This window comes from Salmo salar, chromosome 26 (genome assembly GCF_965601325.2).
Source record: "Salmo salar chromosome 26, fSalSal1, whole genome shotgun sequence".
Taxonomy (NCBI): domain Eukaryota; kingdom Metazoa; phylum Chordata; class Actinopteri; order Salmoniformes; family Salmonidae; genus Salmo; species Salmo salar.
The window spans coordinates 5,742,501-5,765,078 of NC_138316.1; the positions used below are offsets into that span (position 1 = coordinate 5,742,501).

At 42.7% G+C, this 22,578-nt stretch overlaps 1 protein-coding gene across 4 annotated transcripts in view; it reads left to right on the top strand.

The window, feature by feature from the left end:
• Nucleotides 1–19,770, top strand: part of LOC106587056 (cytoskeleton-associated protein 5) — an 83,241-nt gene extending 63,471 nt beyond the window's left edge. For 2 of the 4 annotated variants that reach the window (XM_045709034.2, XM_082969339.1), the window contains exons 32-43: nucleotides 486–661; nucleotides 907–1,098; nucleotides 4,143–4,260; nucleotides 4,465–4,644; nucleotides 7,072–7,259; nucleotides 8,440–8,515; nucleotides 14,190–14,378; nucleotides 16,016–16,123; nucleotides 16,265–16,339; nucleotides 16,568–16,730; nucleotides 16,838–16,941; nucleotides 19,245–19,770. In XM_045709034.2, the coding sequence (XP_045564990.2) occupies nucleotides 486–661; nucleotides 907–1,098; nucleotides 4,143–4,260; nucleotides 4,465–4,644; nucleotides 7,072–7,259; nucleotides 8,440–8,515; nucleotides 14,190–14,378; nucleotides 16,016–16,123; nucleotides 16,265–16,339; nucleotides 16,568–16,730; nucleotides 16,838–16,941; nucleotides 19,245–19,472 (1,797 nt within the window). In that variant the 3' untranslated portion in view covers nucleotides 19,473–19,770. Of the gene's footprint in view, nucleotides 1–485; nucleotides 662–906; nucleotides 1,099–4,142; nucleotides 4,261–4,427; nucleotides 4,645–7,071; nucleotides 7,260–8,439; nucleotides 8,516–14,189; nucleotides 14,379–16,015; nucleotides 16,124–16,264; nucleotides 16,340–16,567; nucleotides 16,731–16,837; nucleotides 16,942–18,129; nucleotides 18,230–19,244 lie in introns of those variants that run through there. The other 2 variants (XM_082969340.1, XM_082969341.1) reach the window with 2 other exon arrangements.
• Nucleotides 19,771–22,578: the final 2,808 nt, after the last annotated feature.

Here is a 22,578-nt window from a genome sequence, read left to right on the forward strand (position 1 = left end):
TAAACTACTTTCTTAGGAGAGAGTGGCCTGTGCGCAAGCAGCTCTATTATTTGATTGACAATTCTGGTCACCTAGTGATGTACGTTAATGTCGCTTCAGCAGCTGGACTTCGTGTCATTTAAAAAGCTCCAGTGTACCCTTGCAGACAAACATGCCGTAGCCAAGCCAATTTCAAGGGTATATGACTGCGGTAGGTAACTTAATTGCCTATCCCTGGTGGTCATATATGAAATGGGACCATTATTCTGCCTTGTGAATTGACATGGAATTTTATGGCGGTTTAAACCTCACGCAAAGTTGTACATTTGTCACATCTCTGTCAAATGATGTGCATAGAAGTGTTGGTGTCATATCCTACTAAGTGTTTCTGAGGGGATCGGTTGGTGCAGGGCTCTGCACAGATTTGTGTTTTGTCAATGTTTCTGCACAGTCCAACTGCTGTGTAGCCATTGTCGATCAGTCCGACTGAGCTTCGTCCTCTTTAGCTGTCGGAGAAGGACATGAGCATGCTGGAGGAGAGGATCAAACGCTCAGGGAAGAAGACCCCAGCCTCAACAGCCCCTACCCCCAAACAGGGGGAGGAGAAGGCTCTGCCCGCTCACCCCAATGCCAGCCTCCTACAGAAGCCCTCCAACAGAGCGCAACCCCCTGTAAAACTCAGGTACGCAACCTTCCCCTCAATCTGTACCGAGAATACATTATTTGTATCTCGAACTGTATTCGCTTCACCCTCCTTTTTTTCACTTATGTTTTCCACTACCTTATTTGACTGTTCCTTTGACATTGAAATATTTTCACAAAAAGATGAAAGCTTTCAGTGGGTTAATTTAAGTAATACTGGCACAGACATTATTTCAAATGTTTTGCTTTTTTTGTCTGCCCTTATGTTCTCCTCCCCCCTTCCAGTCAGATCCGTCTGAATGCCCTGGTCCAGTCCCAGCAGGCTGAGCCCTCCCATGTTTGCCCTGTTGGGGAGTTCCATCTGGACCTCGATCTGCTGGAGCAGCTGGAGAGTGACCAAACCTCTGTTGTGCTGCCTGATCTGGTTAAACACAAACTAGGGGACTTGCTAGAACCTGTTATCAGCCCAGAGCCTAAGTAAGTTTACTACACACCCCTTTGTCAGCAAGCTGCCTGACCTGGTGCAACATAAACACACAGGTACACTATATATACAAAAGTATGTGGACACCCCTTTAAATGTCATCTCCCGTCTGGATTACTGCAACTCGTTGTTGGCTGGGCTCCCTGCCTGTGCCATTAAACCCCTACAACTCATCCAGAACGCCGCAGCCCGTCTGGTGTTCAACCTTCCCAAGTTCTCTCACGTCACCCCGCTCCTCCGCTCTCTCCACTGGCTTCCAGTCGAAGCTCGCATCCGCTACAAGACCATGGTGCTTGCCTACGGAGCTGTGAGGGGAACGGCACCTCCGTACCTTCAGGCTCTGATCAGGCCCTACACCCAAACAAGGGCACTGCGTTCATCCACCTCTGGCCTGCTGGCCCCCCTACCTCTGAGGAAGCACAGTTCCCGCTCAGCCCAGTCAAAACTGTTCGCTGCTCTGGCACCCCAATGGTGGAACAAGCTCCCTCACGACGCCAGGACAGCGGAGTCAATCACCACCTTCCGGAGACACCTGAAACCCCACCTCTTTAAGGAATACCTAGGATAGGATAAAGTAATCCTTCTAACCCCCCCGTAAAATATTTAGATGCACTATTGTAAAGTGGTTGTTCCACTGGATATCATAAGGTGAATGCACCAATTTGTAAGTCGCTCTGGATAAGAGCGTCTGCTAAATGACTTAAATGTAAATGTAAATGAGTGGATTAGGCTTTCAGCCAGTGCCCAACCTCACTAATGCTCCTGTGGCTGAATGTAAGCAAGTCCTAGCAGAAATGTTCCAACATCTAGTGGAAAGCCTTTCCAGAAGAGTGGAGGCTATTATAGCAGCAAAGAGGGGACCAACTCCATATTAATTAGAGGTCGACTGATTAATCAGAATGGCCGATTTCAAGTTTTCATAACAATCGGAAATCTGTATTTTTGGACGCAGGTTTATTATTTATTTTTTACATTTTTTTTATTTAACCTTTTATTTAACTAGGCAAGTCAGTTAAGAACATTCTTATTTTCAATGACGGCCTAGGAACGGTGGGTTAACTGCCTTGTTCAGGGGCAGAACGACAGATTTTTACCTTGTCAGCTCGGGGATTCAATCTTGCAACCTTACGGTTAACTAGTCCAACGCTCTAACCACCTGCTTTACATTGCACTCCACGAGGAGCCTGCCTGTTACGCGAATGCAGTAAGAAGCCATGGTAAGTTGCTAGCTAGCATTAAACTTAACTTATAAAAAACAATCAATCAATCATAATCACTAGTTAACTGCACATGGTTGATGATATTCCTAGTTTATCTAGCCTGTCCTGCATTGCATATAATCGCTTAGGTACATGTTGCTCCAACCATAAACATCAATGCCTTTCTTAAAATCAATACACAATTATATATTTTTAAACCGGCATATTTAGTTAATATTGCCTGCTAACATGAATTTTTTTTAACTAGGGAAAATGTGTCACTCCTCTTGCAAACAGAGTCAGGGTATATGTAGCAGTTTGGGCCGCCTGGCTCGTTGCGAACTGTGTGGATACTATTTCTTCCTAACAAAGACAACCGACTTCGCCTCACGGGGGAGGATTTAACAAAAGCGCATTTGCGAAAAAAGCACAATCGTTGCACGACTGTACCTAACCATAAACATCAATGCCTTTCTTAAAATCAATACACAGAAGTATATATTTTTAAACCTGCATATTTAGCTAAAAGGAATCCAGGTTAGCAGGCAATATTAACCAGGTGAAATTGTGTCATTTTGCGTTTATTGCACGCAGAGTCAGGGTATATGCAACAGTTTGGGCCGCCTGGCTCGTTGCGAACTAATTTGCCAGAATTATGACATAACATTGAAGGTTGTGCAATGTAACAGGAATATTTAGACTTAGGGATGCCACCCGTTAGATAAAATACGGACCGGTTCCGTATTTCACTGAAAGAAAAAACTTTTGTTTGAGAGTTTCTGGATTCGACCATATTAATGACCAAAGGCTCGTATTTCTGTGTTATGTTAGACTTAATTATATTTCACCGAGCAGTCTGACTGAGCGATGGTAGGCAGCAGCAGGCTCATAAGCGTTCATTCCAACAGCACTTTCGTGCGTTTGCCAGCAGCCCTTCGCAATGCATTGCACTGTTTATGACTTCAAGCCTGTCATCTCCCAAGATTAGGCTGGTGTAACCGATGTGAAATGGTTAGCCAGGTGCGCGCTAATAGCGTTTCAAACGTCACTCGCTCTGAGACTTGGAGTAGTTTTTCCCCTTCCTCTGCATGGGTAACGCTGCTTCGAGGGTGGCTGTTGTCGATGTGTTCCTGGTTCGAGCGAGGAGAGGGACGGAAGCTATACTGTTACACTGGCAAAACTAAAGTGCCTATAAGAACATCCAATAGTCAAAGGTATATGAAATACAAATCGTACAGAGAGAACTAGTCCTATAATAACTACAACCTAAAACTTCTTACCTGGGAATATTGAAGACTCATGTTAAAAGGAACCACCAGCTTTCATATGTTCTGAGCAAGGAACTTAAACGTTAGCTTTTTTACATGGCACATATTGCACTTTTACTTTCTTCTCCAACACTTTGCATTATTTAAACCAAATTGAACATGTTTCATTATTTGAGGCTAAATTGATTTTATTGATGTATTATATAAAGTTAAAATAAGTGTTCATTCAGTATTATTGTAATTGGCATTATTACGAATAAAACAAATCGGCAGATTAATCGGTACCGGGGTTTTTGGCCCTCCAATAATCGGTATCGGCGTTAAAATCATAATCGATCGACCTCTAATATTAATGCCCTTGATTTTGGAAAGAGATGTTAAACGAACAGGTGTCCAAATACATTACCAAAAGTATCTCATAACCCAGGTCTGAGTTGACAAATGCTGCAACTCAGCAAGTAAGTCTTGCCAAAGTAAGTTAGATACACACTCATCCACTGCATGTCAGAGCCCAAGCACTCCACTACACTTGTCGTCCTGTGCCTCTGTGACGATGTCCTTCCTCCACAGGCTTCACCCAGTTCCCACCCACTTTGATGAGCTGCATGCAGGCCCCTCTACCATCAACCTGGTTATCTCCCAGGTGGCCTCTGGTGATATTAACACTAGCATGCAGGCCCTTGCACAGGTACACACACAATCTTTCTGCTACAACTCCAATGTCTAACGCCAAAGGTTTAGTTTATTTGTGTACACAGATGTGCTATTGAGTGTGTGTGCGCACGCGAGCCTGGCTGTGGCTATACACACATGAATGCACCCATATCTCTTTTTCTCTCACCCTCACTTATACAGTTGTATTTCTATTACCTTCTCTCCTCGCCCCCTGAAGATGGATGAGGTGCTTCGTCAGGAAAGCATTGCGGAGGTGATGGTTGGTCACACAGATCAGTTCCTCATCGCTACCGCCCTCCAGCTCCGTCTGGCCCACAGCACACACATGGCTGACACACGCCTTCCCAGGGAGGACATCTTGAAACTCTACAGCTGTGCCATTGGAAACATGCTTACAGTGAGTATGGGACGAAAGGTGTGTGTTAGGGCTGTCATAAAATAAATAAATGAGTTGTGTTAAAAGCATGATTTGCTGTAATTGAGAAATCTTAATTTGAGATTGTTCATATTTGGCCCTAATTGAAGCTGTTTCAATTAAACAAATATTTCATTGAGTTGTAGGTACTATATATACAAAAGTATGTGGACACCTCTTCAAATGGGTGGATTTGGCTAGTTCAGCCACACTTGTTGGTGTATAATAGCATGGCTGTGTGGTCTATCTCCATAGACGAACTTGGGCAGTAGAATGACTTTACTGAAGCGCTCAGTGACTCCACGTGGCATCGTCATAGGATGCCACCATTCCAACAAGTCAGTTCATAAAAATTCTGCCCTGCTAGAGCGGAACCAGTCAACTAAGTGCTATTATTGTGAAGTGGAAACGTCTAGGAGCAACAACTGCTCAGCCGCAAAGTGGTAGGCCACACAAGCTCACAGAACGGGACTGCCATGTGCTGAAGAGCGTAGGGCATAAAATCGGTCTTCAGTTGCAACAGTCAGTACAGAGTTCCAAACTGCCGCTGGAAGCAACGTCCGCACAAGAACTGTTCGTTGGCAGCTGCACATAAGCCTAAGATCACCATGCGCAATGCCAAGCGTCGGCTGGAGTGGTGTATAGCTTGCCGCCATTGGACTGTGGAGCAGTGGAATCGAGCTCTCTGCAGTGATGAATCACGGTTTGACGGGTGCCAATGGAACGCTACCTGCCCGACGGCATCGTACCAAATGTAAAGTTTGGTGGACGAATAATGGTCTGGAGCTATTTTTACATGGTTCGGGCTAGGCTCCTTAGTTCCAGTGAAGGGAAATCCGAATGTTACAGCATACAATGACATTCTGTGCTTCCAACTTTGTGGAAACAGTTTGGGGAAGGCCCTTCCCTGTTTCAGGATGAAAATGCCCCCATTCACAAAGCGAAGTCCATATAGAAATGGTTTGTCAGGGCCTCATACTTTTGGTAATGTGTTTTTATTATAGGAGTTAGAAAACAAAATAAACTGTATTCTAAAACATCTCAGCCAAGTCTGATAGAAAATGTCATACAGCTATTATAGGTTATCCGTTTTCTTCAACTTGTACTAGTTACAGGCTGCTACTGTACTACAATTGGAATCATTTGCCTAAAGGGTTGGAGGTAGAGGAGGCCTCTCCGTCTCGTTACGTGGGAGGGGTGCTCTGATTTTGCATATGGGGAATTAGTGATTTACTGAAGCCTTGCATCACTACAGGGGTCCTGGCTGCTCCCACTTATCCAGCCTTCACATGTCCCTAGGTCGTTTGTCAACTACTGCTTTAGACTGCGTACTATTTGATTATCTTCATAGTATTCTGCCATTTCGTAGTGAGTTGCTGAAAAGAGAACGAGCAAATGATGAGAAAATAACATTACATTGCTATTTTGACTGCTTGTTTGATATGCTTGCCTAAATATCTGCATATAACTCAGCAGCTAAGAAGACTGCCTGGGTAAAAGTTCTCCGTCACTGTGCTGGCTTTCCGTCATGGATTCAGGTGGATGTTTTTGAGACCAGTGTAGATCCGCAATGAAAATCATGTTCTACGAATTGTTTTCCCGACAGCGATGTGTAGCCTACTGGCAAAGTCATTCAAAGCCTATGAAACTTTGCAGTTCCTTTTTTTTCCCATGTTATTAAAACAAAATCAGACAACCCTATAGTAGAATAGTTAACCTACTTACCTAGTCGGCTTGTGTTTTCATGCAAGTTAAATAATCCTCCAGAGGCGTATTCAAGTTGCGAGAGCCATAGGGAGGGAAATATGTATTCTGACAAGCAGTCAGGGGAAATGATTCTTAATGAAATCGTTAGAACACTTAAAAGCTGTTTTGGATTTTGTTAGTGGGGGGTCTCAGTTTTCCATTGCTGACTTATTTACTCCAATTGTGCGAATGGCATTGTTTTACAAATTCAGTTAGAACTGGAGTTTCAAGCATGGTTCAGACTTAGAGATTGTAGTTAAGTGAGCAGTAGTTGCGTAAAAAAAAATGTATATATCTGAACATGGGCAGAAATCTCATGAGCTACGGCAAGAAAATCTGGAACCGCAGCCACTGTCAATACATTTTTATTAAACTGTAACCTAGACAGCAATGAATATCACAAACATGGTTGAAGCTATTTAATGAAATCATTGCCCATTCCTGTTTTTTTTTTTTTTTTTCATATTTAAGATTCAGTCTGTTTTAGATATTTCATAGACTTATGTGATAGATTGTAGTTGAGTAATCTGGGCTGTGTTCAGCCACACAAATGAATAGACTGCATTTAAGGTGATTGAGAGTAAGACTAAAACAACGTATTTGCACCTTATTTCCGTCTGGGTCTACTTATATAATAGTGTACATTATACCATCTCTCCCTAGTTGTTTGGTGTGGCGCGGCTGGCAAGGGAAGCCTCCATGGGGGTGCTTAAGGACCTTGTCCAGGGTCTGGTGACAGTTCTGCTGGATCCCCGGATAGAGGAGAGCCAGGAGGGACAGCAGCTCATCCGCTCTGTTAACATGCTGCTGAGACGACTCATCGAGGCCTCAGACCAGACCAACATACTCAGGTGTGTGTCGGGAGAATTCTACTCAGTTTATGAAATTAAAATAGTGAAACATTAAGTTTCCTTTTTTTAGATAACTATACTAAATATATTCACGTCACCAATTAACTGATTAAAACACTGTTTTGCAGTGAAGCTCTACAGTAGGCTCAACAGCACCCCCTAGGGTAGCGCCATGGTGTAGCCTCAGGACAAATAGTTTCTGTCCTCTGGGAACATTGACTTCCATACAAAACCTAGGAGGCTCATGGTTCTCACCCCCTTCCATCGACTTAGCGATTTTATAATGACTTCCGGGAAAAACTTAAGGACAAGCAGCAGCACTTAGCTAATGCAGCTAATTTGGCCTACTCAACAACCTGACTCAGAAATTATATTTGTTAGCTATCAAACACTGCAACTTCCAGGTTAAGATAAGCTTCTGGTTTTATGAATTTATTCTTACCAGGGCCGGCCGGTGTAACTGCTTGCTGTACACTACTGCGTGATTGTACACATGGATTGGATTGTGGGTTTACTAACGCGTTCTAGTTTGTTGACGAAGATTAATACGGTGACAATGTAGGCTGGTTAGCCATTATGGTATGAATGTTTGGCTTGGATAGGTGTTTGCGCCTGCTCACAGACGGTTGTGTTGTGCACTGAAGACCAAGCGAAGGGAAAAGGTGAGAAGAGGAAAGCGTAGATGCAAGAAGTAGTGATGCTGTATGTGGCTGCTATGGAAGTGAACTGTGTGTGCGGGTGATCAAGGGTGTATTCATTCCGCCGATTCAGTTGCTAAACGGAAGGAAACAAAAGGTGAAGGGACCTACCTGAATTTGTCCAATAGAAACTCGTATTTGCAACTGTTGGGACAAATGATTACACCTCAGATCAGCTAGATGCAGGCTTGTGTGCAAGGCGGTATTGCATGTGTCACTGTCGGTCACATTAACTACTTACATTTCTCTCAACCTGTAACATAACATTATACGTTATAACACATCCAATATGCTCTATTGGAAATAAGGCAATGGTCCCCTCCCCCCCGGTGTGTTTACTGCACACTGGAGAAAACTGACCCGTAACAATCAATTTGTATTAGTGTATTCACTTGTATGATGCAGAATTGAAGAGGACTGATCAGATAGTCTTCTGGCAGTTACTGTTGTTTATTAATGTGCTGTCACCTCTTCCTTTCCAGTGCTCTTCTGGTGCTACTGCAGGACAGCCTCCTGTCCTCTGCTGGCTCCCCCAAATTCTCTGAACTCATCATGAAGGTAGAACTGTGTGGTCCAATTTGTGAAAAACATATATAGTTGAAGTCCGAAGTTTACATGCCCCTTAGCCAAATACATTTAAACTCAGTTTTTCACAATTCCTGACATTTAATCTGAGTAAAAAAATCCCTGTTTTAGGCCAGTTAGGATCACCACTTTGTTTTAAGAATGTGAAATGTCAGAATAATAGTAGAGAATTATTTATTTCATCACATTCCCAGTGGGTCAGAAGTTTACATACACTCAATAGTATTTGGTAGCATTGCCTTTAAATTGTTTAACGTGGGTCAAACGTTTTGGGTAGCCTTCCACAAGCTTCCCACAATAAGTTGGGAGAATTTTGGCCCATTCCTCCTCGGCATTGTAAATAAGAATTGTTTTCTTTACTTAAACTAGGCAAGTCAGTTAAGGTTCATATATAAATAATATACCTCTCACAAATATAACTAGTGATCAAGTCAATCTCTCCACTTTGAGCCAGGTGAGATTGACATGCATATTATTGTTTGCTTTCTGTGTACATCCAAGGGCCAGCTCTGCTATCCTGTTCTCAGCCAATTGCAATTTTCCTAAGCCCCTCTTTGTAGCACCTGACCACATGACTGAACAGTCGTCAATGTGCCACAAAACTAGGGCCTGTAGGACCTGCCTTGTTGTTAGTGCTGTTAAGGTAGAGCAGCGCTTTATTATGGACACAGTTTTCGCCATCTTAGTTACTGTTGTATCAATGTTTTGACCATGACAGTTTACAATCCAGGGTTACTCCAAGCAGTTTATTCACCTCAGTGCTCATTTTCCACATTATTCATTACAAGATTTAGTTGAGGTTTAGGGTTTAGTGAATGATTTGTCCCAAATACAATGCCTTTAGTTTTGGAAATATTTAGGAATAACTTATTCATTGCCACCCATTCTGAAACTAAGTGCAGATCTACGTAGTGTTGCAGTCATTTCAGTTGCTGTAGTAGCTGACTCGTATAGTGTTGTCATCCGCATACATGGACACAATGGCTTTACTCAAAGCCAGTGGCATGTCGTTAGTGAAGATTGAAAAAAGTAATCTACCTGGATTGTTGGAGGCTTATTAAAGAACACCCTCTGTTGTTTAATCGACAATATAACAGGCTGACTACACCCCTCGTGTCGTGTGCGTGAGCATTGCAAAATAAATTGAGAAATCTGTATTAAATGATTGCACCCACACTGCTCGCGTGCGCCAACGAGCGTTTGCGTTGCCATGGGCTAAAATAGAAGTAAGTTCTATTTGTGACGCAGATCGCGCTGCAAGTCCAGCCTCTCCCATCTCATTGCTTTATAGAAGCAGATACCCACGTGCCATCTCCTCATTGGTTATACCCACGTGGGTGACTGAAAGACGAACGAGGTCAGTGGCGGTAATGCACCTAATTTATGAAAGTTGCCAATTGCAATATAAAGTCAAGAGAAGAAAAGGCCTGGAAGGTGGAGAGATGACTAGAAAATATTTGGTTGACCTTTTTGTGTGGATTAATTGGTGGAGTAGAGGACCTTGTGCATTTCAGGTAAAATAACTCCATGTTTATATCCCAGGACAAGTTAGCTAGCAACAGCAAGCTAGCAAGTGCAAACTAGCTAACTAAATTGCCATAAATGTTTAATGCTTTTTGACCTGCCCCCAAATTAATGTAATTGGTTCAGTTTGTTTTGATATTTTAACCTGCGTGTCGTGATCGCGTTTGGTGTGGGGACAAAATAAATGTATGCACGATGGCGCACGCGCGCAGCCGGTTTGGGTTCCGTGTTTGGGGATGTAAAGCCATAACACACAGGTTTTTCCAGCAGCAGACGATGCTGGATAATGTCAAAAGCTGCACTGAAGTCTAACAAAACAGCCCCCACAATATTTTTATTAATTTCTCTCAACCAATCAGTAATTTTTAAGCGCTCTGCTTGTTGATTGTCTATCGCAATTAAAGGTCGACCGATTTAATCGGGATAATTAGGGTCGATTTCAACGCTCTAACCACCTGCCTTACATTGCACTCCACGAGGAGCCTGCATGGCAGGCTGACTACCTGTTACGTGAGGGCAGCAAGAAGCCAAGGTAAGTTGCTAGCTAGCATTAAACTTATCTTAAAAAAACTATCAATCTTAACATAATCACTAGTTAACTACACATGGTTGACGATATTACTAGTTTATCTAACGTGTCCTGCGTTGCATATAATCGATGCGGTGCCAGTTAATTTCTCATCGAATCACAGCCTACTTCGACAAACGGGTGATTTAACAAGCGCATTTGCGAAAAAAGCCATACCATACCAAAAGCCAAACCATAAACATCAATGCCTTTCTTTAAAATCAATACACAAGTATATATTTTTAAACCTGCATATTTAGTTAATATTGCCTGCTAACATGAAATTGTCACTGCTCTTGCATTCGTTGCCTGGCTCGTTGCGAACTAATTTGCCAGAATTTTACGTAATTATGACATAACATTGAAGGTTGTGCAATGTAACAGGAATATTTAGACTTAGGGATGCCACTCGTTAGATAAAAATACGGACCGGTTCCATATTTCACTGAAAGAAAAAACTTTTGTTTTCGAGGTGATAGTTTCCGGATTCGACCATATTAATGACCTAAGGCTCGTATTTATGTGTGTTTATTATATTATAATTAAGTCTATGATTTGATAGAGCATTCTGACTGAGCGGTGGTAGGCACCAGCAGGCTCGTAAGCATTCATTCAAACATCACTTTCGTGCATTTTGCCAGCAGCTCTTCGCAATGCATTGCGCTGTTTATGACTTCAAGCCTATCAACTCCCAAGATTAGGCTGGCGTAACCAATGTGAAATGGCTAGCTAGTTATCGGGTGCGCGCTAATAGTGTTACAAATGTCACTCGCTCTGAGACTTGGAGTAGTTGTTCCCCTTCCTCTACATGGGTAATGCTGCTTCGAGGGTGGCTGTTGTCGATGTGTTCCTGGTTCGAGCCCAGATTGGCGCGAGGAGAGGGACGGAAGCTATACTGTTACACTGGCAATACTAAAGTGCCTATAAGAACATCCAATAGTCAAAGGTATATGAAATACAAATCGTATAGAGAAATAGTCCTATAATTCCTATAATAACTACAACCTAAAACTTCTTACCTGGGAATATTGAAGACTCATGTTAAAAGGAACCACCAGCTTTCATATGTTCTCATGTTCTGAGCAAGGAACTTAAACGTTAGGTTTTTTACATGGCATATATTGCACTTTTACTTTCTTCTCCAACACATTGTTTTGCATTATTTAAACCAAATTGAACATGTTTCTTTGAGGCTAGATTTTATTGATGTATTATATTAAGTTAAAATAAGTGTTCATTCAGTATTGTTGTAATTGTCATTATTACAAATAAATAAAAAATATCGGCCGATTAATCGATATCGGCGCTTTGGCCCTCCAATAATCGGTGTCGGCGTTGAAAAATCATAATCGGTCGACCTCTAATCGCAATAAGCATGATGAAAGTCTGTCAATTTGTTTACTGTAAAATAGCATTGTATCTGGTCAAACACAATTTTTCCCATAACTTTACTAAGGGTTGGTAACAAGCTGATTGGTCGTCTATTTGAGCCAGTGAAGGGGATTTACTGTTCTTAGGTAGCGGAGTGACTTATGCTTCCCTCCAGGCCTGAGGGGGGGCACACTTTCTAGTATGCTTAAATTGAAGATATGGCAAATAGGAGTGGCAATATTGTCCTCAGTAATTTTCCATCCAAGTTGTCAGACCCTGGTGGCTTGTCATTGTTAATAGACAATTTTTTCACCTTTACCACATTCACTTTATGGAATTCAAAATTACAGTTCTTGTCTTTTCATAATTTGGTCTGATATACTTGGATGTGTAGTGTCAGCATTTGTTGCTGCCATGCCTAATTTTGCTAATCTTGGCAATGGAAAAAATATATATATTAAAGTAGTTTACAATATCAGTCGGTTTTGTAATGAAGGAGCCTTCTGATTCAATGGAGCTGAGTTTGCCTTTTTTCCCAAAGTAATTTCTTTGTTTCATTGGGTAGTTTATTCTTTTTAAGTTTAATCACGTTAAGTGATTAGTATGTTTGCCAATCGGTTGTGCAGCCAGACTTATTTACCGTTCCTTTTGCCTCATCCCTCTCAACCATAAAATGTTTAAATCCTCGTGGATTGATGAGGAATTGAAGTTTTTAGTTGTTTTCTTAATGGGTGCATCCTTATTAGTAACTGTTTGCTAGGTATTGTCTAAGTGAGTTTCAGAGATGGTCAGAATATCAATGTCATCTATTACTAGAAAGTTTTTGATTTCATGAACCTTGTTTCTTAAGCTACGTATGTTAACGTGGTTTATTTTGAGAACTTTTCTTGCATGCTTGCTTGTTTTCATTGCTTTACTGGGAAGCTAAGCAGAAGTAGATATTCTCATGTTATTTATGTTAGTGGAAGGTGAGTTGCACACAGTGGACTTCCTGCTAGGGCACACTGCCTCAGTGCTAAAAGCATAAATCTGGTTCATAGACACATGATTGCTCCATACAATAGCTGTAGGATCAGCAGAGGCATTTAGGGAAGTTAGAGGGACAAATGAGGTTACTTACATTGTCTACCAATGTCCCTGGTATAATGTACATTTGCTAAAGCATTATGATGACTCAGCGACACAATGGTAGGGATTAATGCAGCCTTAATGCTGTGAAAGGATCCAGGAACCCAAATGATTTGGGTGGATCCCATCCTCCTTCTAAAATGTTTTGTTTCCAAAATGTATTGAAATTGTCAACAAAAGTTGCACCCATTTGACCTGCAATTGTCACAGCCAATTGTGAAGAGAATTCTGCTAAAGCGTTCAATTCCACGATTGAGGGCACAGTGCCAGATATGATGGGTCTTTAGTGTCTAGCGGAGAGACAATCAGCTCTCAGGTTTGAGTGTCAAGAACTGCAACACAGCTGGGTTTTATCGCGCTCAATGAATTCCATGTATGTAAGAGTGGTCCACCCACCCAAAAGACGTTCAGCCAACTTAACTGTGGGAAGCTTTGTCGTCAACATGGACCAGCATCCTGTGGAATGCTTTCGACCCGTTGCCATGTCAAATTGAGGCTTTTCTGAGGGCAAAAGGGAGGGGTTGCGCAAAACTAAATTCAATATTAGGAAAGTGTTAATGTTTTGTATACTCAGTGCATGATAAACAGAGTAGCAGCAGCATAGATGACTGTGTGTAAGCAAATTAAGTGTGTGCATAGTGAGTGTGTTTGTGTGCCAAGAGATGGTTCAAAAATGAAATGGAATGTCATTTCTGATGGTCCGTTTTTTTGTTTTGCTATTTAGTAGTCTTATGACTTGGGGATTGAAGCTGTTCAGGGGTCTGTTAGACTTGATTCTCCGGTACCGCTTGCTGTGCGGAAGTTGAGAGAACAGGCTATGGCTTGGGTGGCTGGAGTCTTTAACAATTTTCTGGGCCTTCCTTTCACACTGCCTGAGATGGAGGTCCTGGATGGCAGGGAGCTCAGTCTGTGATGTGCTTGGGTGTCCGCACCACCAAGTACATCACTGGGGCCGAGCTCCATGCCATCAAGGACCTGTGTATGATTTTGTGTATGTAATCTAAACCTCTCTCTCTCTCTCTCTCTCTCTGTCTCTCTCTCTCTGTCTCTCTGTAGTGTCTGTGGCGTTTGATCAAGTTCCTGCCAGACACCATAAGCAGTCTTACTCTGGACAAGATCCTGCTGGATGTGCACAACTTCATGAAGCTCTTCCCCAAAGACCGCCTACGGCAGCTCAAGACTGACATGCCCCACCGCACGCTCCAAACTCTGCTATACACACTCTGCCGCCTGGCAGGGCCCACGGTTGGCACACACACACACTATTAGATTCCCCTTTGCATCCTCATACTTTTGTGTGTGGATTCGTCTATTTCAGCCACACCTGTTGCTTAAAAGTGTATAAAATCGAGACTAACATTGGTAGCAGAATGGCCTTACTGAAGAGCTCAGTGGCACCGTCATAGAATGCCACAATTCCAACAAATCAGATGATCGGGGCAGCTCTAGCTGGGCAGAAATTTGATGAACTAAGTGCTGCTGTTGTGAAGTGGAAACGTCTAGGTGCAACAACGGCTCAACCGCAAAGTGGTGGTCCGCACAAGCTCACAGAACGGGGACGTTGTAGTGGTAAAAATCGTCTGTCCTCGGTTGCAACACTCACTACCGAGTTCCAAACTCCCTCTGGAAAAAACGTCAGCTTAAGAACTGTTTGTTGGGAGGTTCATGAAATGGGTTTCCATGGCCAAGTAGCCGCACACAGCCAAGCGCCGGCTGGAGTGGTGTGAAGCTCACCACCATTGGACTGTGGAGCAGTGGAAACATTCTCTGGAGTGATGAATCGTGCTTCACTATCTGGCAGTCTGACGAACTGTAAAGTTTGATGGAGGAATAATGGTCTGGGGTTGTTTTTCATGGTTTGGGCTAGGCCCCTTAGTTCCAGTGAAGGGTAATCTTAATGTTATAGCACATTGACACTCTAGACGTGTCTGTGCATCCAACTTTGTGGCAACAGTTTGGGAAGGCACTTTCCTGTTTCAGCATGAGAATGCCCCCGTGCACAAAGCAAGGTCCATACAGAAATGGTTTGTCAAGATCGGTGTCAAATAATTTGACTTCCCAGAATAGTGGAGGCTGTTATAGCAGCAAAGGGGGGAACAACTCCATATTAATGCCCATGATTTCAGAATGATATGTTCGCATATGTCCACATACTTTTGGACATGTACTGTAATTTGCTTATTTAAACACCATTGGATTCTCCTTTGGATCCTCATAATTTGCTTATTTAAAATTTCTGTGCCTTACACCCTAACTGCAATTTAACGTGTACGTGTTATTCAGTGCATGTACACTGCTTGCTCGTGTCAGCAACCATCTGTTGCAAAACACTGAAATATATCTTGGTTCTATTTGAGACACTCGAAGCCCTGCAAGTCCCGCCTATCTACTCATTGGTTTTCACGTGGGTGTTTGGAAGATGAACCTGGAGATTAATCAAAGATGACTAACTAGGTTTCCCCTTATCTGTGGCTTAATTGTTGGATTAGAGAAACCCATGATTTTGTATGACCGAGTCAAAATTCTACAAAGGACCAAATGCATTTCAGGTAAATTAACACCCCAATGTTTCTCCCAGGACACAATCTAGCTAAATGTCCATTTGATGTTTCATGCGTGTTTCCACCTGCCCCCAATTAATATAATTGATTCTCAGATATTTTAACCTGTCATTATCGTAGATGGACAAAATCAACATAAACGTGATGTGCACATGCAGACAGTTTACTCAGGTTGTTGGCTTTCGTGATTGCCCAATTATGTCATGATTACATGCGTGTTCACGGACTTGGCTCGATACCTTTACTAAAATTTGATTTCAACATTTATCCCAGTAGTTTTGATTTTTGTTTGTGTTGAATGTTTGTCTTTTCCATGAACAGATCCTGGATCACCTGTCACTGATTGAGGACAAGAGTGAGTCTGAATTGGAGGCTCATCTGAAGAGGGTTGTCAAGTCTGCCAAGACAGACAGAGAGACTGCACACACGGTACACTCCTACACATCTAGTTTGTTCACGGGCTCTCTTTCCCTCATGACAGATGGTTCTACATTTTCATCAAGGACACTCTGAATGCTGCTTGTTACTAAGTATAAAGCCGCATATCTTCTATTTGTCGTCTCCTAAAAGGTTCCCAAATCAAAGGATGCAGAGGTGTTGGGGGAGATCTTCAAAAAGATCTCTTCCAAGGAGAACAGCAAAGAGGTGAGGTTCAGATTCCCATGTAATTACTGTCAGACAATCTAACCCAATGGCAAACTAGCCAAGAACGTTATCTACAAAATATAGGCCTTAGGGATGATTTGGTTTGTCATCAGCCGTGTGTGTGTGTGAGAGAGCGGGTCTTCCTACCCAGTGTGATTAGTCTGGGTTTTTCCATGCTCTGTCATAGTGTTTTCCTGACAGTGTGACTCTCTTTAATTGTGTGTGTAGGGTGTGTCTAAGCTGTGGGAGTTTAAGCAGAGACACCCTGAGGTGGACCTTGCCTCCCACCTGAAGAAGCTGCCACAGACATTTCAGACCTTTGTAGAGCACAGCCTGAACACACTCTGTTTAGAGAGAGGAGACAAGGCCAGGACACCATACCCAACCACAGGTACACACAACAGAGAGGGTCAGCATAGAAGATATAGCCCCTCACCACAGGTCTACACACATGCTTCTCAACACCACCTGTTCTAACCTATTATTTATCCTCATTAGGTGTGGGTCTGGACCCTACTCCTGGCAGAGACGAGCTCAGACCCTCAGTCTACCAGGAGCGACTCAAGATACTCCGACAGCTGCATGGCCTGGAGAACAACAAGGTACAGTATTTGCAAGAAGGGATGCGAATTCTGGTAAATTTTGCTGCTGACTAATCGACCCCCATTAACCGGTGAATTCTTCCATTTAAAATGGGGGGGGGGGTGGTGTCTGAACTGCATATGGAATTATTTTAAGATGGTCGTACTATGGATCATTTAGCTATTTGACATTTGTAAGACCCCTTTAGGTATAAAAAACCATTTGATTAAATATTGGTTTCAGCCTTTACTACTTAAAGCCCATAGAAATAATTTGAATAACACATTTTGTAAATGGACAAATATATTACTAATAAATTAAATAATAAGAAACAAGGTTTTGAAGTGTCTGTCCTAAATCTAGGATTTTTTTTTTTTTACTCAGGAAATGCATATTTTTACACATAACCCCCTTTTTTGGGTAGGCATTTAACTACCTTCATACTTTTTTTACTGGTACCGGTTACCTTCAGACTAGTCCTGTGACACTTGTAGGAGTTGTAGATCAAAACCGAGAACACCATGTTTGAGAATTTTCGCTTTCCATATTGGGCATAAGTTTTTAGCTCAGACCGTTTGGACTCTACTGAAGTTTTTGTAAGAAGACCATTTTTCAGGATGTCTCATGGTCTGACAAACACCGCTCTAGCTCGGTCACTTTTCACCGCAGATAAACTTACGGATTTTTATGATTTTTTTTATTTATTGTATAGTCAATCAACTCTGTTAACAACCGGATAAATTCCTTCCAACTAGTAAAATGACATGACCCACAGAAAATACAAATGCATGTTTACAAGGCACTGACATTTTTCATTAAGAGCTGAAATTGACACAATCAATATCAGTCAAGAGGCTATTATTGAACATTCAACTACTCAAATGAAATGGCCAATGTAAAGCATTTTTTTAATTGCCTATGTGTAAAATTTGCCAAATCAGCTTGTCCAAATGAATGTAACGGGGGGTGAGTTATTTTCAGTGACCACGTTGTCTGTCTGTGATACCCCACCGTATTGCCTTTGCACTGAAATGCCGACTAGAGGGCGCCCCCCCCGTGGTTCCATTTTAATTTTAACCATGCCAGATAAGCTAATCAGGTTATTAAACAGTGCAATTTGCTTGATATTACGAGTTGAGAAATAAATATAGTAGCAATTGAAAGGAATCCCCTCTTTTAATGGTAACCATAAACTGTTTTCACACTAGATTGCATTTAGGAATGTTGCACAAGGACCAGGCTTAAAGGAATGCATTTCGCTCCGCGTAGCAAGCAGTTTGAGGAGCTGCGAACTCTCGCTGCCGACAGGTGATGTTCAATAATACTCTGTATGCGGTGGGTGTTTGATAATTAAGATTTATAGCGAATTAAACACACTTATTTAATTTGACTACATTATTCAAATTCACCTATAATCTGACAAACATGATCGGTTACATGTATTCAGGTGGTTTACAGTTAACAATTAACATACCTATTTGCAAGTTACATCTGACCAATTGGTGACAGATTTTCATGCGAATAATCTATAGTCCTCAAAGAAAATATCAGCATTTTCCCACCAAATGGATTTGTTCTGGATAAAAATCAGTGTGTGATGTTAGTGCACACAATGTACTTTTTTACTTACATTTTTAGTCGATACATGAACTTAAAGTTCAATGTGTTTCCATCACATTTTCAACTCAACCGATAAAAATAAAAGTTGTCACAAACTGTTGCGTTAAATAGCACGTGCCTACTCTGTTCTTGGCACCTCCCAACAGGTAGTGTTGGTGGGCTGTGCGGATTGGCTAGTCAACATGAGATTATTATGGATAAGAGTGAGAATTTTATTTGTCAAGCATTGATCATGTCACCAAAATAAGACCCTCGATTTATTGGAAAGCAGCATCAAGCTCATCACTGAACTTTCACCGCCCTGTGAAATGTATTTAATCATAATTTATTTAATCCGTAGCTTAATTTTAACTGCATGGTTTTGAGTCGTAATGGGAGGACCACACACCATATCATCGTGTGACTCCAAATGTACTAAGATATGGTTATTTTATCAATATTTGCACAAAGGCATTTCCACTGCCATTTCCCGCATAATACATTTTCTGACACAAAAAGACCCCACCATGATGAAATTCTGTCAATTAAAAAATTATTACAAACTTCCTGTTTCCACCCCATCTGTGATTTTATTAAAATTGTATGTACAATATGACTTCACTCAAATGAACTGTGGATGGAAATGTGGTTACTGAAACATTTTTTGTTGCTGTTATTGTAAATAGTGAGTGGATTTCTCACCTTTTCCCCCTCTCCCGTGTAGTCTCAGCAGAGGGAGGGTGAGGACGAGCGCACCGCTCTTATCTCCAAGCACCCCGTGGCCCCCTCTATGGATGTGCTCCAGAGCAAGATGTCTCAGATCCTCCACAACCGCCAATCACAAGACCAGCGCCGCCCACAGAGCCCCGCCCGGCCCGCTGACTCCGGTTCCACAGGCAACCTAGCTGAGCTCATGAAGAGACTAGAGAAGATCAAGGGCAACCAACAATAAACTAGCCTGGGTGCCAATCTGTTTCTGCTCTTGTCAACTCCTTATGAAATTGTCATGCCAAACATCACGTTTGGCTTGACAATGACAAAATAGTTAAATAAGGGTGCAATCGTCAAAACAGACGTCTACTCCACCAGCATCCCTTAAGAGGACAAAGGACAAATGCACAAATGGAGTGTTTGAGAGGTGTACGCGATCAGTCATTGCCAATGAAGGTGAGGTGTGTGTGGTGAATGTGATGCAATGTTTGTATGGATTATGTTTTGTATTTTATAAATAAAGTTTGACATATCTTCAATTGTTCTTCATGTTCAAGGCTGAAAAAGGTAGGGGTGAAGGTTAAACCGAGTGACCGTTTTTATTTTTGTACTCCTTGTAGCAAGAGATATTACATTTTCAGCTGCATTTGACCACATTCTTATAGTTCTTTAAGCGCTATCAGTGGGCAATTCCAAAATAATTATGTGCGAAGGAATAATTATATGAATGTATACATTTTTGTTGTGAAAGGATCAACTTGGGCGATGGACAAATTCAGCCTTTAGGCAATAGTGGGGTTTGTGTGTCAGTCAGGGTTTTGCTATACAGTACATTTTGGTGGTGTGCCCCTGCCCAGTAGTGATGGGAAGTTCGGTGTGTTTTACTGACTCGGATCGTTGAAAAGAACAAGTCTTTAGGCTCATTTAGAGTCCATAATGCGCAATGAACTGAACTTCAAATAATGTTCAAGCCTCTCGGCTTATTGAAGCGGCCGTTTGTGACACTTGTAAAAGCGTGCTGTTTGTTAATTGCTTGGAATATAAGGTCTAGTGGCTGCAACCGGACCAGATTGTACGTTGAAGAATATAAATGCAACGTGAAGTGTTGGTTTCATGAGCTGAAATAAAAGATCCTAGAAATGTTCCATACGCACAAAAAGCTTATTTCTTACATTTTGTGGATAAATGTTTACATCCCAGTTAGTGAGCAGTTCTCCTTTGCCAAGATATGCCACTCCTATCAGGTGGATGGGTTATCAATTAACTGATTAAACTGCATGATCATTACAGATGCACCTTGTGCTGGGGACAAAATGCCACTAAAATGTGCAGTTTTGTCACAACACAATGCCACACGTCTCAAGTTGAGGGAACGTGCAATTGGCATACTGACTGCAGGAATGGCCCAGGGCCCTGTTTCAGAAAGCGGGTTTAGTGAAAACTCAGCTGACTCAGAGTTGAAGGGAACTCTGTGTTTTTGGTTTCACAAAGCCAGTTCAGCTTAACTCTGAGGCAGTTACTATGGCAACATACGCCGTGAAGCTAACCTGCTCGCTGGCAGGTTTGACTAACCCGGAGTTTCTCCTCTTTAGCTAAAGCCTGCAGACTGAAGGTGTCAGATATGGCGTGCCCTTTTCTTGAAGAGCCAGTTGATATTGAAGCACGAAATCACCGTCAGGAGAGTGATCAGACCCCGCTTGGATGTTTTATTCCCTGATTATCTGTTTGAGCGTTCATGTTTTTCTGCATAATCGATCATACACCTGAACAATGTTCTCAGCCCTCATAACGTTCATATGACACATCGTGGACATGCTCTCAGTTCGGAACAAATTCTTTGACTGTCAGAAATGTGACTCTTCCACTGAACCGTTTACTGTACACTTGTGTGGTGTTCCCAAGTCACAGACCCACAAGAATTAAAGAATTGCAGGGATCAGTCCAATTATTTATTATGAAGCTTTGAGATTTGAAGCACCAATCACTTAATTTTATATACACTGCTCAAAAAAAATAAAGGGAACACTTAAACAACACAATGTAACTCCAAGTCAATCACACTTCTGTGAAATCAAACTGTCCACTTAGGAAGCAACACTGATTGACAAATTTCACATGCTGTTGTGCAAATGGAATAGACAACAGGTGGAAATTATAGGCAATTAGCATGCCCAATAAAGGAGTGGTTGTGCAGGTGGTGACCACAGACCACTTCTCAGTTCCTATGCTTGCTGGCTGATGTTTTGGTCACTTTTGAATGCTGGCGGTGCTTTCACTCTAGTGGTAGCATGAGACGGAGTCTACAACCCACACAAGTGGCTCAGGTAGTGCAGCTCATCCAGGATGGCACATCAATGCGAGCTGTGGCAAGAAGGTTTGCTGTGTCTGTCAGCATAGTGTCCAGAGCATGGAGGCGCTACCAGGAGACAGGCCAGTACATCAGATGTGGAGGAGGCCAACAACCCAGCAGCAGGACCGCTACCTCCGCCTTTGTGCAAGGAGGAGCAGGAGGAGCACTGCCAGAGCCCTGCAAAATGACCTCCAGCAGGCCACAAATGTGCATGTGTCTGCTCAAACGGTCAGAAACAGACTCCATGAGGGCCCGACGTCCACAGGTGGGGGTTGTGCTTACAGCCTAACACCGTGCAGGACGTTTGGCATTTGCCAGAGAACACCAAGGTTGGCAAATTCGCCACTGGCACCCTGTGCTCTTCACAGATGAAAGCAGGTTCACACTGAGTGTAACAGTGTAGGTTCCGTCCCTCTCTTCGCCCCAACCTGGGCTCGAACCAGGGACCCTTGCACACATCAACAACTGACACCCCACGAAGCATCGTTACCCATCGCGCCACAAAAGCCGCGGCCCTTGCAACGCAAGGGGCAACCCTACTTCAAGTCTCAGAGCGAGTGACGTCACCGATTGAAACGCTATTAGCGCGCACCACCGCTAACTAACTAGCCATTTCACATCGGTTACATGAGCACATGTGACAGACGTGACAGAGTCTGGAGACGCCGTGGAGAACGTTCTGCTGCCTGCAACATCCTCCAGCATGACCGGTTTGGCGGTGGGTCAGTCATGGTGTGGGGTGACATTTCTTTGGGGGGCCGCACAGCCCTCCATGTGCTCGCCAGAGGTAGCCTGACTGCCATTAGGTACCGAGATGAGATCCTCAGACCCCTTGTGAGACCATATGCTGGTGCGGTTGGCCCTGGGTTCCTCCTAATGCAAGACAATGCTAGACCTCATGTGGCTGGAGTGTGTCAGCAGTTCCTGCAAGAGGAAGGCATTGATGCTATGGACTGGCCCGCCCGTTCCCCAGACCTGAATCCAATTGAGCACATCT